At 41.8% G+C, this 17,518-nt stretch overlaps 1 protein-coding gene across 4 annotated transcripts; it reads right to left on the reverse strand.

Moving 5' to 3' along the window:
• Positions 1-229: 229 nt before the first annotated feature.
• golga2 (golgin A2) lies at positions 230-15,743 on the reverse strand. Of its 4 annotated transcripts, XM_068706278.1 has the most exons (28): positions 15,676-15,743; positions 14,332-14,496; positions 12,965-13,033; positions 11,854-12,006; positions 11,503-11,549; positions 11,141-11,204; positions 10,235-10,291; positions 9,722-9,802; positions 9,105-9,143; positions 8,925-8,987; positions 8,544-8,637; positions 8,217-8,323; positions 7,964-8,022; positions 7,636-7,777; positions 7,318-7,407; positions 6,955-7,062; positions 6,758-6,845; positions 6,527-6,669; positions 6,108-6,326; positions 5,850-5,963; positions 5,420-5,644; positions 5,205-5,304; positions 5,002-5,093; positions 4,619-4,847; positions 4,320-4,481; positions 4,120-4,226; positions 3,804-3,996; positions 230-3,657 (listed from the first exon to the last, which is right to left on the reverse strand). In XM_068706278.1, the coding sequence occupies exons 1-28, from the start codon at positions 15,721-15,723 to the stop codon at positions 3,389-3,391; spliced, it is 3,327 nt and encodes a 1,108-aa protein (XP_068562379.1). In that variant the 5' UTR covers positions 15,724-15,743; the 3' UTR covers positions 230-3,388. The 4 variants fall into 4 exon arrangements, with proteins under 4 accessions (XP_068562379.1, XP_068562380.1, XP_068562381.1 ...); XM_068706279.1 differs by lacking the exon at positions 12,965-13,033; XM_068706280.1 differs by lacking the exon at positions 11,854-12,006.
• Between the last annotated feature and the right edge of the window lie 1,775 nt (positions 15,744-17,518).

Raw genomic sequence — 17,518 nt, forward strand, 5'->3', positions numbered from 1 at the left:
TCCTTGAAACCAAAGACATGTTTCTAGATTTTAGACGTCAATATCTCTACAGTGGCAGAACACATTTTTAGTCCATCTCCGTTCATTCAGCACCAAACAAACTACAGCTGAGGCTGATAGGAACGTAATTATTTTTGTAAAGCCATCGTTAATGTTATTAGCATGTCATTAGTCAAACCTGCTGCATCTCACCTAGTTTGGATCAAAGTAATGAAGAAATCGAGACACATTGTGTTCAAGTTGCTCAATCAGTTTTAATCAGGAGAAGGGGAGAAAATATTACTCGAGGAAAAACAACAAATCAGAAAGCTTCTGTCAGAAGCAGCCCTCGAACAAATCAGTTCTCTGAATGATCCTTCATTTCCATCCAAAAGTGACGTCTATTTTACAATAAAACTGATTAGTTGAGATACTAACGTATTCCAAATAAATAGAATATTTTCTCTTTTTTTAGTCAATCTTTGTATTAAATCACAGCCAGTCAGTAACCGCCAACGACACACACGGTCCACACTGCCAGTAAACATGGCAGAGCAGCTTTTCCCCCACACACCAGGCATAATGAATATACAATATGTTACACAGTTACAGTATATACACACCACCTTTACTTCTACAGTAAAGACAATAAATGCTTTCTCATTGCTATTTATTTCATCACGCATAACATATTTAACAGCGAATCAGAGAGTGTGGGAAGTCATTTTATCCACATTGTCTTAAATGTTATTTTACAAGCCCCGAAACCACACAAAGAATTTTATTGTATATTCAACTCTTGGTCTAACCAAAAAAAACAAAATGAAGGAAGAAAAATAAATCATATTTTGTGGCATTTTTCAAAAGGAAAACCCAAAAGTGAGAGAATGCTAAGAAGCGAGGAATATTTTAAATCAAGAATGATTAAAGTAAATGTATTCAAACCCCCTGTTACTAACAAAGTGTTGTGGTTTAATGTAGAGGCTGCACTGTTTACTTTGCCTGTAAAAAAACAAAACATTTTACACCTGTAAAGTACATATAGCCTCCACATATTACATTTTCCTTTCCTTTAAAATACCAGAATGTGCACTAATGCATTCTGCCCAGTTGCATTTAGTGATAAATATCAAGTGTGCTATTTAACAAGTGAACAGATGTGTCCTCTACCTCAAAGTAAACACAACAGAGAGGATCTTAAAATTCAAAGACATCCAAATGAGGTTAAAATACCTCAAAAATCAGTCACTGGGAGTTTTGTATGACCCGCATGTCCTTGCTTAAAATCATGGGAAGACTCTTAAAAACCAGAGGCCTCTGTTGTGATTTAATCTGAAATGAAACATAAAGGAGCTGCGATAGCGTAGCTCAGGGTTGCTAGTTGCAAAGGGAAAAAGGCTCGTCAATCAATCCATCCTCCAATCTACATTTGTGAATATGAGCATCTCTCCCTTCAAGCTAGAGTCTTAAATTCAGAAAAAGAGCTCCTAATGTTCTTGTTTTCGATGCCCGAAGGAGATTTACTCAAGTGCTGCCAATATGAGAACAATTTTTACAAGTTTTGGAAAGAGTTGTTAATTTTCTCAAATTCTGACTGGTCCCATATCTTTGGGATTTCACCTTCTATTCATATTTACAATTCATCCTCCGAGTGCAACACTGCACACACACACACACACACACACACACACACACACACACACACACCAACACACTTTCAATTAAATTAATTAGCTTCAACTGGAACCCTCAGCTTAAGACTGGGGCTTCATAGGATTCCCCTTTTCCTCCACAGAGATCAGTGAGCCAGCTAAGAAACGTCACCGTCCAACAGAGGAAGGAGCCGAATGAGAGGCTTCGTACAGTTTTAGTGCAATCATACTTATATAATCTGATAGAGATCTACAAAAAGCACAACAGATGCAACTTCGGCCTGAAGAGGAAACGGTTTGGATCACAACAAACACACACGTAAACTCACACAGTCCAGTTGTAAAGGATGTGCATTAATTCTTTGATATGCGGAAACATAAGCAAACGTAACAGAAAAGAACAGGCTCTTATCAATAGTGTCAGTTTGTTGAGAAACTAAAAGAACCCATGAAAGTTAAATCAGGACTCAGTTATAGTGGAGCAGCTATGAGGAGAAAAAAAATAAAAAATAAAGTGTGGACATTTGTGATGAGGCCAGCCAAATGCCTCAGGTTAGAGAGGATTTGAAGAAGAGAGACGACTTATGAGTTCGTGTTAACACCATACTTCCTGTAACTTCCTCCAGAGTATCTACCCGGCGACTGACAAACAGAGAAAACACTAATGTGGGAAGCAGCCCAAAGCACAGCAGCCCAAGCTCTTTCATTTATCAGAATTACACTCTGAAGATGATGCCTTAATAACTGACTAAAATAAGTTTTCAAGGGATCTATAAATTGCATCTATCCCCTCAAGGACTTTAGAAACCACCTTTTCATAGCGGCGGTGACTCCTCTCAGTCTAACAGGATGTTTGACATCATAACACAGTCGTTTCACATATATTAACATTTCACATTGTACAAAAATGAGACTTATTTTCAGTGTTTGGAGGAAAAAGACAAAAACAATAAAGGGTTATTTTAGGAACAGTACCAATCTACGACACCTGCCTCTGTCTTCCTGAATCCTTTCACGTAACTAGCAAACTCTCGACTGTGAAACGGAGCAGCGCCTACAGTTCAAAGGCTAGTACGTGCACTCGAGTTTCTCTCTCCGACTTAAACTTACATTGTCCTCTGCACCTCTGCACCTCTTCTCCTCATGCGCCCATTCGTCATCGTCCCTTCTCCTCACATTACGCAAACATACGGGTAAATATTTGGGTTATTACATTCAAACGCGATGCTCTTATTTGGCATTTGTACAGTGAATTGTCTAAAAACTGAGATTTTGCACTGAAGTCGCACACATTTTTTGACAGCTCTTGTAGTAATGTATCAGCAAGGGTTCAGAATATATATATATATGGCCCCTTTATTGCACTTATGTGTAAAATGGGAGACGAGAGGGGCAATGGTGATTAAATATATGGTGGTATGGAGAATAATCAGATTGCGCAAAGAAATACTGGTTATCTCTCTGGGAAGAGCATCATAAACAAAGAAACAAAAAAAAATAGATAATACACTCCTTGTGCACACGTGTGCCAACACAGAGCAGAGAGGGGGGGCATTTAAATGTAACTGGGTACAAAGACATTCAGATATCTGTGACTAGTGTGGCAGGGTGTCATATTTCTTGAAAAGTGTTTGTGAATATGATCAACGAGCTACAAACACGGTATACTGTGGTGTTTAATATTCCCCAGACTTCAAGACATGTCCACTATCTCATATACATACGCACGGACGCACACGCCCAGCCTCAGTCACGCCTCACACCACCAGGATCTTGACTTCGTCCTGTTCGTCAGGCCGGTAGAAGAAGGGGATGCAGGGGTTCTCCCCGAGGAACGGGGGCGATCTCGGTGCTCCCTGGGGGTTCTGGATCTCCTGGAGCAGCTGCATGATCTGCTGGGCCGTGCCGTCCTCGTTGGGCCCCGGGGGCTTGGAGTCACTCTGGGCTGACCCGCTCGACAGCGCCTGTGACGAGGGGGCTTCCAGGCCTGTGGTGGGCTCTGACAAAGGAATGATCTCCATATCGTCTGCAGCAGAGAGAGAGAGAGAGAGAGAAACAGCATGGTGGAATTATATGAAATATATTGAATATGAAAAAGACACAATTGGCATTTTTATTCCGACGTGCGCACACACACACACACACACACACAGTAGTACTGGTTGTGCTTACCTGCTCCACTGACAGCGTTAAGATGTGTGTGTGTGTGCGCGTGGTGCTCTGGGTGAGTGTGATCCTCCCCCACAGGAAGCAGGTCGGGGTTCACCGTGCCTGCGCCGGCTACAGCGCTGACGTAGCGGCTGTACCAGTCGTTCCTCTCGGCCACCAGCCTCATCACCAGATCCTGGAGCTCCGACAGCTTCGCCTAACGGACAACGGAGAAACAACGACGGAAAACTGAGCCACAACATGCATCACGACAAACATCGTATGGAAGTACAATGAACTGCGTTGATGGTTATTTTCAAAAGAGGTTGCTATGCAGTACCTTCATCTCCTCCTTGTCCTGGGCCAGCATGCTGATGTACTGCTCCTTCTCCTGGTGTTTCTGCTTCATGATGGCCCGCTGACTCTGGTACAGAGCTATGTACTCCCCTGGAAGACAGACGGAGAATGTAGTAACAGAAATTAGAACAGTGATGAAGACAACAATGATGAAAATACAACAAACATATCCGACTCTCTAACCTATAGTGTCGGTCTCTCCAGACAGCTGGATGCAGCGGTGCTCCAGCTCCTCCACCCTCTCCTTCAGGTCAGCTTTCTCCCTCATGAGGGAGGAGAAACGCTGCTGAAGCTTCTCCATGGCAGCTTGCAGGGCCTGATGAACTTCCACCGGTACTCCTCCTTCTGGGAAGAGGATAATATACAGCGGATTAAGACAATGCACTCCAGATCCTTTTTATCTAAGGACACGTATTCTTGGCCTTTTCATTGTAAGAACATTTGCACGCTTACACACAAACTAACCATCTGGCCTTCCTCACCTGAATGCTCGTGACTGTGTTCACAGTGACCATGTTGGTCCTCGGTGTGATCGTGATCGTGATGGTGGTCATAACCGGGTGTGTAGCTGTGGTGTTGGTGCTCTAGGCTGAGGGCCAGAGCAGCCTGGTGCCTGGCTGCCATGTGGAGCCTGTGTTCCTCCTCCAGCTGCCTTCTGGCCTCGTCCCTCTCCGCCTCCAGCTGAGCCAAAGCTCCACGGATAAACTCCTCCTGTCGGGGGAGAAAGGGTGGTTGTTGAGGACGGTGCAAGGGAGCGGCTGAATAAGAAGAAAGAAAGCTTTTCCCTCATATGTAGTTAAAAAAATGAATCTGACATCGTCTTCACAAGCAGTTTTTTGTGACGAACATTCATCACTATCCTCACCATCTCCTTCTGGCTCTCAAAGTCTTCTGGGATAACTATGGTGGAGGATTTCTCTGGGCTCTCTTGCAGCGACTGGCTCTCCACTCCATCGCCTAAGTGACGTAGTGACATATTGAGATGGTGAGAAGAATGAAATCTGAAAAAGCTCCAACAATGGCAGTAGAAGACAAAGCACCAACATACCAGTAAGAAACTAATCTTACCTTGGTCTCTGGACGATGAGACAAGAGTTGAGCTGTTGAGCAGTTCCTTCACCTCAGCCTTCAGGTGCTCGTTGTCTTTGACTAACATTTCCAAATGCTCCTGTAGGGGGAGACAGAGAGTCTTTCAAAACAAACTTAGGCTACATCCACACTAATACACCTGTAGCTCAGCTCTGGAAGTCCTGTCGTACTGGAGAGCATTTATGCTTTTGTACCTGCGCTTGCTTGAGCTGATTGTGACTGATCTCCAGTTGCACACGGCCCTGGCTTTCATCGTGCTGCAGCCGGTCCATGAGCTGGATCTGCTGCAGGTACTGGTGGTGGATCTGTTCCCTCTCTGAGGCCAGGGTCTGGTAGCCCGCAGAGTATTGCTGCAGGTGGGCCACTATCTGGTCCTTCTGCTCCATCAGACCCTGGAGGTCCTTACTTTTCAGTTCCAGCTGGAGCAAAAGGGAACAAAGAGGAAAGTGAATACCAGGAGGAAGCAGAAAACAACTGCATCCAGAATCAGAATCAGCTTTATTGATTTATCCTTCTATTGTGTTAATGCACTAGTATGTGTATGGCAGACAACAAATATTACAACGTGAAAATCCACCAGGAGAATTGGGCTTGTCATTGATAGTGTTTTGTGTTCAGCCATACCTGCTCCTTGACGTCGTGCAGCTCCTCTTGCAGTTCGCCCATTCTGCGAGCCAGCTCCTTTTTCACATATTGCTCTGACTGGATGGCAGTGGTCAGCTCCATGTTCTCATTAGTCTGTACAAATAAAAGGAGGAACAGGAATTTTGGCATGAAGACAGAAATTACCTTCTGAGCAAATACTTGCTATGAATGTACTTTTACTAATATGTGAAACCTTTGCCAAGTTATTGTTACAGACAGCTAGATTTCCAGCCTCACCAGTTTGACAAAACCGTTCTGTAGCTCAGCCAGCTGGTCCTTCAGTGTCCGGTTCTGGGTGAGAGCCCGGCTAATGGTGGCCTTGTCTGACTGAACATCCTCCAGCATGCGCCGGCGGTCGTCTCCCTCCTCGACTTGTCTCTCCACCTGCCGCTCCATCTCCCCCAGACGCGACTCCTGCTCTACACACATGCGGCTCAGCTGCTCGTTATCTCGTAGCTGGGGGGAAATATTAGAGGCCGATTAAAGAAACTTTACAAAGAAAAAAGCTATTATGTATAAGAATGAACCTTTTAAATGTTAAGGGTAAATGACCATTATAAGACTCAGCATCACATACAATTCCATAACAAGCAAATTTATTAACTAAATATTAGTTGAAACACAACTGCTCAAGCATGTGTGAATGTAAGTGGTACCTGTGCCTGGTACTGTGCGATAAGAGCGTCTTTCTCCTGACGTAGAGTGTTGAGGGCCTCCTGCAGAGCCACCTCACTCTCTGAGGGCCCCGAGGACTGAGGCTCTGCATTATCCAGGGCCTCTCTCTCCTGGGACAGCAACACTGCAGGAGGAGGAGGAGAAAACGGATGACAATTATCAGGTTTAATCATTTTGGGAAGGAAGAAGCACTACATGTGTGAGCCTCGTACCTGCAGCATTTTGTAGCTCTGTGATGCTGGCTTCCAGTTCCTGGACACGAGTAATGTTTCTGTCCCTCTCCTCTGCCACCAAAGACACCTGCGCAGACATCAATTAATCATTTGTTTAAAACCAAAACAACAATAAGTAAACAACAAAGAACATCCAGATTTCTTTATGTCCATGCTGATGTTACTGTATAGTTCACCTGTGTTAGCAGCTGTTCTGTTTTGTCCTTCCATACACGACCCTCCTCCTGGATCTGCTCTGCATAGCAGTCCCTCTCCGTCTGCAGCTGGCCAATCGACTCCATCAGCTACAACAACAAAACATAAAGCAAGGGACAATAATAAAGGTGGATGACTTCTCGTGGGTCATTTGATGCCAATGCGAACAGGAAAGGTAGCTTTGTTGAGCTGCTTAATTCTTTACAAGTGAATAAAATAACAGTTCATCTGCTAAAGAGCCACACACTTCAAAAAATATATATCAACACACTTTATCAAAATATTTTAGATGTGGCAGTAGCATGACACACATGCAGATAACTGCAAGACAAAGGTACACAGACCTGGTGATTATGTTCCTCCAGCTGCTGCTTCTCTCCCAGCAGTAGCTGGACCTGTTGGTTGGCACTGGTGGGATCTGACTGACTGGAGCACTAGAGAGAGAGAAACAAATATTGGAGTGAAATGCAGGTAAATACATAAAAAAACACCACATATATCTGCATTGTCGGCAAACAAACATTTAGGGAGTGAGATTGAAAATAATCCGAAAAATTTGCTTTTTTGCCGTAGAGCTGATCCAACACTTGAAATTATTTTTAAGAGTAAGATCAGCATATATGTGATGTACTGTAAAATGTTGTGCCTGTGTCTCAATGCACCTGTTGCAACATAAGGTCAGTTATTTCGAGTCTCTTGCGAAGATCTTCCACCTCCAGCCTCATTGCTCCATTCTGCTGCGTGCTCAGCTTTATCTGCTCCGACAGCTCCGAGTTCTGCTGCTTCGACTCCTCACTCACATTACTGCGAACACACAGGCGTGCAGAGGTTGCTCATTTCACCCACTAGGTTTTAACAGGACTTTGGAGAATCGCGTGTGCCATCTGTTGGGCTGTAAATAATTTGATGGACTCTAAATACCATTTAACATCTGCTGTGGAAATGTTACAAAATACGTCTCCTGGTGTATTCTGGGGCAAAGTGACTTACTTTAGTCTAAACACCTCTAGCCTCAGGCTGTCTCTCTCCTTTTCAAACTCTTTGTTGTGCTGGAGACAAAAAGGAAACTTTATTAAAAATAACAAACACACATGACAGACATTTAAAATGTAGAACAGAGGAATATGCTATTGTATGTGGCTGTTTCACAATCACGCAGCTCATTGTGAGTTACATACGTTTGTCATATGATATATAAAGTATCTGGATGAAACATTTTTCTATGAATTCTGCAATGTGTTACCTTTTCAAACTGTTTCTGCTGTGTTGAGACAGAGGAGAGAGTTCTCTCCAGCTCCGACACTCTCTGCTTTGTTGCCTGCAGACGGTTATTCAACTCCTCTGCTTCAGCTACACAGACACACAAACAAACCGTTAAAAAAAAAGGTCTTGCCAAGATGAAAATGTTTCATTCAAGTGCATGTACGGCCGATTATACACACACACACACACACACACACACACACACACACACACACACACACACACACACACACACACACACACACACACACACACACACACACACACACACACACACACACACACACACACACACACACACACACACCTGCTTTCTGCCGTGCAGCCTGTTGTGTGTATTGTAGCGCCGTTTGTAACTCTGATTTCTCTGACACCAGTATACCAATGGTCTGGATGTGAACCTTGGGAGAGGACAGACAAACAACAACAGCGTGAGACTAGATAATGTCCATGATTTTACATTAAGTCCCTCATTAAATAACAACATTAACTAAATACGAATGTATACAGAGACATTAAGTTCAGTCCTTCAGTCTTGCTAGACAGACCACATCATTTATTCTTGCCAGGGTGAGCAATTGGAAGGTTATGTTCGTCCCAGGATGACACCATGGACTCTGACATACTGATAGTTTTAGACGTTCTAAAAACGCACAAATTCAATGTATGCGTTTGAGTAAAACATTACCTGTAGTTGCTCCCGCATGCCTCCCTGCTCTTTTGAAAATCTCTGTTCAAATTCTTTTCGCTCCTGAAGGAAGAAAAATACCAAAGCTCATGAATCGCCAGAAAGGCAGTGAACATTCAGTAGACTGGATCAATTAAGACAGGAACGAACAGACAGAGAGGAAAAAAGAAACCCGTTTACCTTTTGTAGCTGATCGGAGAGCACCTGAGACTGCTGTGCCTGCCGGACCAAAAGGATATACATGTAAGTTTGGGAAAGAACAACATTTCTTTCTTCACCCATGCAGCAACTCTATCCCTAGAAACCATAATTCTGGCACAACCTCATCTGACTGCCAGACAGCACAAAGTATTGAAATGATAAACCTGTTGCGTTATCTGCGTTATGTTATCCTTTTAGCTGTATTTGAGGCTTTGAGCTTATTGCTGTTAGCGCGCTACAATAAGGCATCTACCATCAGGTTATGACAACTCTGACCAAAGTGTGCCCATATTGTTCCTCATGCAGTGGTTACACCGAAGTGAAAAATAAATAACAAAACATGTAATCCATGCATGACTTCTTCCTGTGTGTGGTTACTCAAGATGACATGCAGAATGTATAGTACATGCACTGATGTGGTAATTGTGGAATGGCTAGAATGAGGTAACTCCAATAACACAAAATATCTTGCGCGCACACACGCGCACACACACACACACACACACACACACACACACACACACACACACACACACACACACACACACACACACACACACACACACACACACACACACACACACACAGCTTCTTACCAGCTGGTCTAGCTTGGTATTTAACTGAGAGTTTGTTAGCTTGCTGGACTCCAGGGCGGCTGCCAGCTCCTGGTTCCGACCCTGTCACGTGCAAACATGCATCCGGGAAAGGAGGAGAAAAATGAATAAATAAAGAGACAAGAGAAGGATAAGGTGGAGTGGCAAAAGACAAACAAAGAGGACAAACATTCTGATGTGAATTATTAACATGGAGGCAAACAATAGCACCTTTACAAGTAAAGTAAAATGTGAAATTAAGTAAAATATACCATAAAATAGATGTTTCTTAACCCCTTAACACATATAAAATAGTTTCTTCTTTTTCTGGCATCTAATCTGGCAAACATCAACACATCAATCATCCACCTCCATTGATCGCATCACATTATGATTCATTTGAGCGCAAGGCTCACTTGGTGAATTGAATAGTATTAATATACTATTGGAACCTGGCCATGACTTGACTGACTCCTAACTTTTCTGTTTATAGATCATATTAGCTTTCTATCTTACCTCCAGCTCTCTCTCACCAACAGGTGGACTGTCCCCATTCACATATGCAGCAGATGACTAGAATGACACAGACAAGCACATTAATGCACTTTCAGCACAAATTTTAAATTAAAAATATATGACCCGTCTCTATGAGCTTAAAGCTGAAATGTACTGGATGCATTACAGATGGGCAATCGGTTTAGTCAGCAGTTATAACACCTGCATTTCACAACCACGTGGGGCAACAACACCGTAACATGTTTTTTTCTTAAATGTAGTATAAAACAGTGTACTTATTATGTTTACGAAATACCCACTACTAAACCAGTATTATACCTGTCTATACTTATCTTATTAATCGTTTTACTCAGCAGATAAAAGGTCAGTGTAAAATGTTTCTCTTTGTGATTTGCTGCCGACTATGCAAAACTAAACCAAACCAAGTTCAGAGGAAATACATGAAGCTGGTGCTGGTGCACCTGTTGATGCAGCCAGTGTGCTTGAGGCGATTGGGGACAACTGGTGAATCTGAAAATGCCTCCAGTACATTCCTGCTAAGAATAGACGCAACACACCCTAAATGAAAGTGCAAATTAGTGATGGTGTTATATTGTTAAAACACTGTATGACAAATAAGTGTGTGTGTCTGTGTCTGTGACAGAGAAAGAGAGACGGAGACAGACAGACAGACAACGAAGAGAGAGAGCGACAAAGAGACAGACAGAGAGAGACAGACAGAGAGAGAGAGTGACAGAGAGAGAGAGAGTGACAGAGAGAGAGACAAAGAGAGAGTGACAGAGAGAGAGAGAGAGAGAGAGAGTGACAGAGAGAGACAAAGAGAGACAGACAGACAGAGAGAGAGACAGAGAGAGAGAGACAGAGAGAGAGTGACAGACAGAGACATTAGCGGTCCTAGAATTGTACCTCAGAGACGAGGCCGTTCAGTTGCTGTGAGAGTTGTCTCAGGCTCTCTGTGGAAGACAGCGGTCTGCAGGATAACAGACATAAATAATCAATCACACACATTAACCATGTAGTCTGCTATGTGGCATTAGTAATCAATGGCTAGAGCAGCAGGATACATTGCCTCAGCAGCATTGCTTATATGTCTAATATTGAATAAGCTGTTTACAAAGGTTTTACCCAGCCCTTAATTGCAATAAATCTAAATCGCCATATTTACCCAGTCCATTCACATTAATATGTAACCTCTGTTTTGTATATGGTGTGTTTCCATAAAAAGATACAAGGGTGTGTCTTGGGCAGTGAGGAATCAGGAAACTCACCTATTTTCTTCTGTTAAACTCTCGTTGCCGTTGGTATCGGGATAGTCCTGCAGAAAGAGAGTAAGATCAAAAGAGGAAAATAGAGTTAGTGGTAGAAAGACAAACAGGCAGAGAAGGAAAACTGAAAAAACTGTGATAAAATTTGATTAAAATAATTTGTGTGATGACAAAACACACCCCAAACAAAAAGGGGATCTGTTGTTTTTCTCACATATATCAGCAAAAATACAGCAACTGGCTTTTTAGAGCCACTATGCTTTGGCATATAATCTTAGATGTGACGGACATACAGGAGTAAGAATGAGAAGACAAGATCAAGAGAGGGAGAAAATGACAAAGAGAGACACACACCTGGAGGTCAGTGTTGTGACCAACAGACTCAGGGTTAGTAGCGGCGTTAGAGCTAGCGAGGTTAGACACGGGCGAGCCATGACCCGGCTCGCCCTGTGGGTCCTCCAGCAACTGGGCAGCTGAAGACCCGATGGCCTCCATGTCAGCAAAAGCCTGAGGTGACACATACACAAAAAACGCACACACACTGGTTTAATGGCAAGAACAAGAGCAGTTATGATGAAAAAAAACAACAGAAAGACCACAATGATGTCTCAAATGTTATGTGCTTTTAGGTGCAAGGGGAAAAACCTGATTACTGTACTGAATCTTCAGTTCATGTTCAGTTGATCCAATTATGTCATTTATGTGTCTAGATTAATGCACGGTTGTCCACAGACTAAGAGGAAATAAGAGTGTAATAAGAAAAGGAGGCGCCTCTGATGGTGTCTATATCTGTGGTTAACAGAGCACTTATAGCAGGCTCTGTTACTTATGGTGACAGCTGGAGCAAGAAAGCTGCTACACAATGCCCAATTCTTTTCCACCACCGCTATCCATGGCCCTCTCTGAAACGTAGAATGAAAGCACTGAAATACTCAGACTATGCTGTATGAATAACATTGAATTGAATGACTGACAAATGAACTAACCCATCTCTTTTACACTAATGCAAGCAAGACATACAAAAACACAAACCTAGCAATGAGAAGACAGTTGAAAAGTAAAACACACATACATTTATTTTCCCAGAAGCATGCTAGCTTTATGGACCAAGACGCAGATAACACAGCCATGCAACTAGAGAGACACTCATACGCATAAGAAGATCTTCTACATAAGATGGAGAACTCTAGAAAATCACTCAACAACACCGGAATAAACTCTTTACTATTAATGCATTCTCTCGACAGGGATTTAAAAGTACCGCTGCAAGAATTTGCACTCAAATCCATCCCATGCTTTCTAGTCTGTGCGACAGGAAAAAAGAAAATGTGCACTTGAGATAAGAATGGGGAAGCAAGACACATATTGCAACATGAGAAGCAGCTATTTACAGCAGAAGGATGCAGAGAGAGAAAGAGCAGGTAGGTCAAAAACAGTCAGGAAATAGAGAGAGAGAGAGGCTCACCTGACTGTTGCCATAAGGAGGCAGGACTACTCCATTGCTTTGACTAAGTGCTTTCAGAATACAGTCAAACTTCAGGAAAGCGGAAGTAAGGGTGGAAAATGAAGAGATGTGAAAGGGGAGACAACGATTTAGAAAGGCACAGAGAAGCAGCTGCTACAACAAAACTTCAGAAGTGACGACTAGGGTGTGTAATAAGGAGAAACTAAGGCTAGTATGCCCGGCTCAAGAGGTCAGCAAATATTGCCTGCATCAGAATAAACTATGTTTGGGTAAGATGCAGGCAGAAATGGGAATCCTAACAACATGAATTATCATCATCAATGGCAAGGCAATTATCCATCTAGTCTTGAACAACCAAAATCAAACATGTTTGGGGAAAAGAAATGCATCAGAACAAGCAAGTTGTAACTAGCCCGGACTCCAGCCAGGCTTAGAAAACTACGGACAGACATGGTCAGTGGAAAACTGACCTGAACCAGTCAGCCTCTGTGTGTGAAAGCTATGTGCTGGAGTCACATGACCTCTCAATTTGCTTATGAGAGCGTTAAAGCGGACCACACAGAAGTAGAGGGTGCTTAATCTTTAAATGTAATAGTAGTGACAAGCAGCAAATAATCACATTAAACAAACTATGTTTTTTAATTCAGATAAGTCTTAAGTGTCCGTTAATAAGAGCAGCATACAGGATTAAACAGGAAGCTATTAATAGAAAGAGACTAGAGACGAGACTACTAGTCCAGATGGCAACACTTTAAAGCATATAAAATGGAAGTAATATGAATGTGTTTTTACATATCTTTTCAAAAGAGCTCTATGAAATAAGGTTGATTTTACACACATACCAATTAGCAAAACTGATGGTCAGTTTACAAAAATAATACTCAAAATGCATACTCATAACAAATGTTTCTGTAAATTTTAGGAAATATCTCCACTTTGCTGCATTATAACCCTGGTCACTGCAATGGCCACTGTTTATGGGGCTAAAACTGCCTCCGTCTCTTGTCCAGTGTGCTTCTCTGTCTTGGATAAACATTATTTTGATCCCGTCATCTGGCAAGTAGAAGTGTCAATACTGCTACTGCGTTCTTGGCACTGCGTGTTGTTTGATAGCGAAGAGGAAAGCATTCGCAAACTTGATAGTAAATCAGCCGTTTCATTTCGAGCGGCAAAATATTTTGTGATCGATGACCAAGCAGGCCAATATAAATCATTACCATTTGTTCTGGAAATGAAAATCAATTCTGTACACTTGATTTGAGAAATCAGATATAAACACACATGCAGAAAGAAGTTGTTATTTGACCAAAAAAAAGGCAGAATTAAATCAGGTAAATGTACGGAAAGACCGCCTGGAACCGACTTACATTGTCTGGAGAGTTTCTGTCTGATGAAGGTGCATCATGTTGGCTCAGTCCCTTCACCTTCCTCTTCTTCTTGGCCCCTGCTCCTCCTCCTCCACCACCTCCTCCTCCTCCACCCTTTTCTCCTCCCACACTAACAGGGGAGCTCTTCTGCTGAAACTCCTTCAGCTGAGCAGCACATAAGAAAAGGAAACAATAGATGTAAAAGAACTGCAGCAAACTATTCTTTATCTCCTCAGCTGCCTTTTTTTTTTTAAACAAGATTACACTTTATTACCTCTTCTCACAGATATTGCAGTAGGCCCAATTTTCCCCTGACTTTCAACCTACTGAGACATTGATCATAACAAGTAATCTGATGATCCGAGATGAAGCAGGGATGGACTGCTCCCACTCTGCTCCCAGCTAGTCAAAGTTCCGGTTTCTATTGTAGAGTGAAATGCATATAGCCACAGCCAACAAGTTATGAACTGTCACTTTTCAAGATTAAGTTGATAACTTGCAGCAAACTGTGGGGTTGAATCGCAGCGAAATGCTAAAGTGTTATCAACACGATAACCTGTCCACGAACATTGTAGGGCAGCAAAGTATGCTGACAAGTCATTTCCTGATGCTAACATTTCACAGCTGATAACACCATCTTTTTGACTAGCCTAACACACCTAGCTAAAGCACACAGCACGACGGGGAAGAGGGGTGTCAGCTGTCAAAACAGTCCCCGTCATTCTATCCTTACTGTGCTTCAATGCTAGCTCAGCGTTTGTATTAAAATTACTATTTGTTGACCATTCCCTTATATAATTGTGCCATCCTGCAGAAAAGACAGAAAGCTGCCGAGTAGCTGTGTATTATTCTTTACACTCATAAATAGTAAACTACCCATTAGTTAGCCAGCTTGCTAACGTTAACGTGCCTTAGTTAGCTAGCACGTTAGCTGATAACCACACAACGTTAACCACATTTAACGTTAGCTGGAAAGACACATGAAACTGTTAAGCAAAGGGAGTAAGTTAAGTTACTCACTGACTAGCTACACGGCGTAGAATTATTTTAAAAACCTCTAAGAGCTAAAACATAGTCAGCATAATCTGGGAAAGTTAATGCTATCAATAGAGGCCCAGAAGAAGCACCGATCTCGCCTGCGCATTGAAGCCTCAGAAGGCGCAAGAGAGGCGGGACAAGCGACAGCGCAGAGGTCGGACGACGTGTAATGACAACACCCCTTGCTCCGTGAAGAGATGTGTAACAAAACGACAGAAAACACCAGCAACGCGAAAAACCTACAGAAGACAGACAGGGACAGTCCTTCTGGTCTTATTAAGCCGGGTCAGTTGTTAAATACTTTACCTTTTTCTTAGCTGCAGCGAGTTTTATTTGCCTGCTCTGGTCGGCCATACTGCTGCTCTGGTCAACGACAGACCGGACCACGTCATCAGTTTGGGCCCTGTTGGTGTCTCTGCCGGTAGAGGTCGCAGGAGGATCCGACGTGTTATCCATATACAGTCTATTTATTATTATTTATACAGTCTATGGTGTTATCCTACCATTTTTTATTTCCAAATCCCTGTTTCTTTTATTGGGTTGACATGTTTTTATTGTCAAAAACTGCAAACAATGTTTACAACTAAATATATGGTGACTTGTTTGTCTTTACTTTTACTTCTTTTCTTGCTTTGTGTGATCTGTCACACTGTGACAGGGAACTTTTAATGAACAACAGAGGAATCCATTAATTCATTTATTTTATCAAAATTGTATTTATTTTGGTTTAATTTTGCTTGCGGTAATCATGTTTATTTGTGCAGTACTGAGCGTTATGCCTATCTCAACACAGATCATGTCTGTCACAGGGCTACGTTGAACAAACAGATGAACAAATACACTCTGTGTTGATTTAAAGGTCTCTTATCACCCTTACTTACATGTAATTTAAGTAATATGTCACTGGAGAGTGAATTCTGCAGAGCACCTGCTGATTTCCATGTGGCACTGTAGGACCTGTTTACTGTAAGGTACTGCAGGAGAAGAATATGACATTTGAAACAGGTGAAATCATTATGGCCCTCAGAATTTTATTTAACAAAATCATGGCTTCTGATATATCTTCACATGTTATTATCACTGTATTCAATTGAGGTTGTTACTTGTTTTGATCTGAATTTAGATATTACCTGACGTAAAATCAATTATTATTCCAAGACTCAAAAGTTTATTAAAATGTCTTAAGACTTGACCCAAATCGAGAGCAGTGGATCATTCTATTTAGTGGTATTGTTGTATTATTGTTTTACTGCATGCCTCTTTCTGTCTTGTTTGAATGGAAAATAAACTATATTATATGAGTATAACTCAGTTATAGAAAATCCCTCTAAATTTTTTTTAAATTTTTTATTGTTTCACAGTTTTTTTCTTGTCATGTCAATATTTTTTTTAAACAAAAAAACCCAATACTTATTTCAGGAATGTTAAGTGTGTATCCTGAAGACTGAATAAAGCAGATCACTGCAATATTATCAATAAAATAATTGATTGATTCTACAACAAATCCTGACACAAGCTGATTTACTTTGGAAAAAAAGTGAACTAATATCACCCAATTGGCAGTTTTTGTTGTTGTTGTAATACCAGTATTTCTCACTGTGTTCCTCATATTTAGCCTGCCATATATATAATAATGACTAGGCCTGCCACTACAACAGAAGAGGGTCCAGACTGAAGTCTATGTGTCTTTGGAAACCAAACCAGTTATCTAACATTGACCTATTTAGACTTTTGACACAAAGGACTGTATTAGAACATCCAGGGTATGCAGTTTTGTTTGATATGTGCTGTTACCTGCTGAATCAACAGTATACAAACATAATTACATAGATCTGTGATTAATATGTGATCACTGAAAAAAGTAGTCAAGAGAGGGCCCATGTTAAAACTTGGCAGTCAAATTATTGCAGGCTAATTTCATGTTCATTCACTGATGAAACATCCAGACAATCCAGTCAATCTGATGTAACACCCTTTGCTTTTAAGGTTATCAGTCACACACATACACATTGTTTGCACATTTCACTCATTGTTGAGAGTCATCATTACTTGTCACAAAACCAACACAGTATCCAAAAACAACAACAGCGAATTCATGAGAGGAGACGTTTTTAATAAGAAGAAAAAGAAGAAGAAGTAGCACTAACTT

Source organism: Cebidichthys violaceus, unplaced genomic scaffold (assembly GCF_023349555.1).
Source record: "Cebidichthys violaceus isolate CVI_PGR_0920_01 unplaced genomic scaffold, fCebVio1.0.p SCAF_12, whole genome shotgun sequence".
NCBI lineage: Eukaryota > Metazoa > Chordata > Actinopteri > Perciformes > Stichaeidae > Cebidichthys > Cebidichthys violaceus.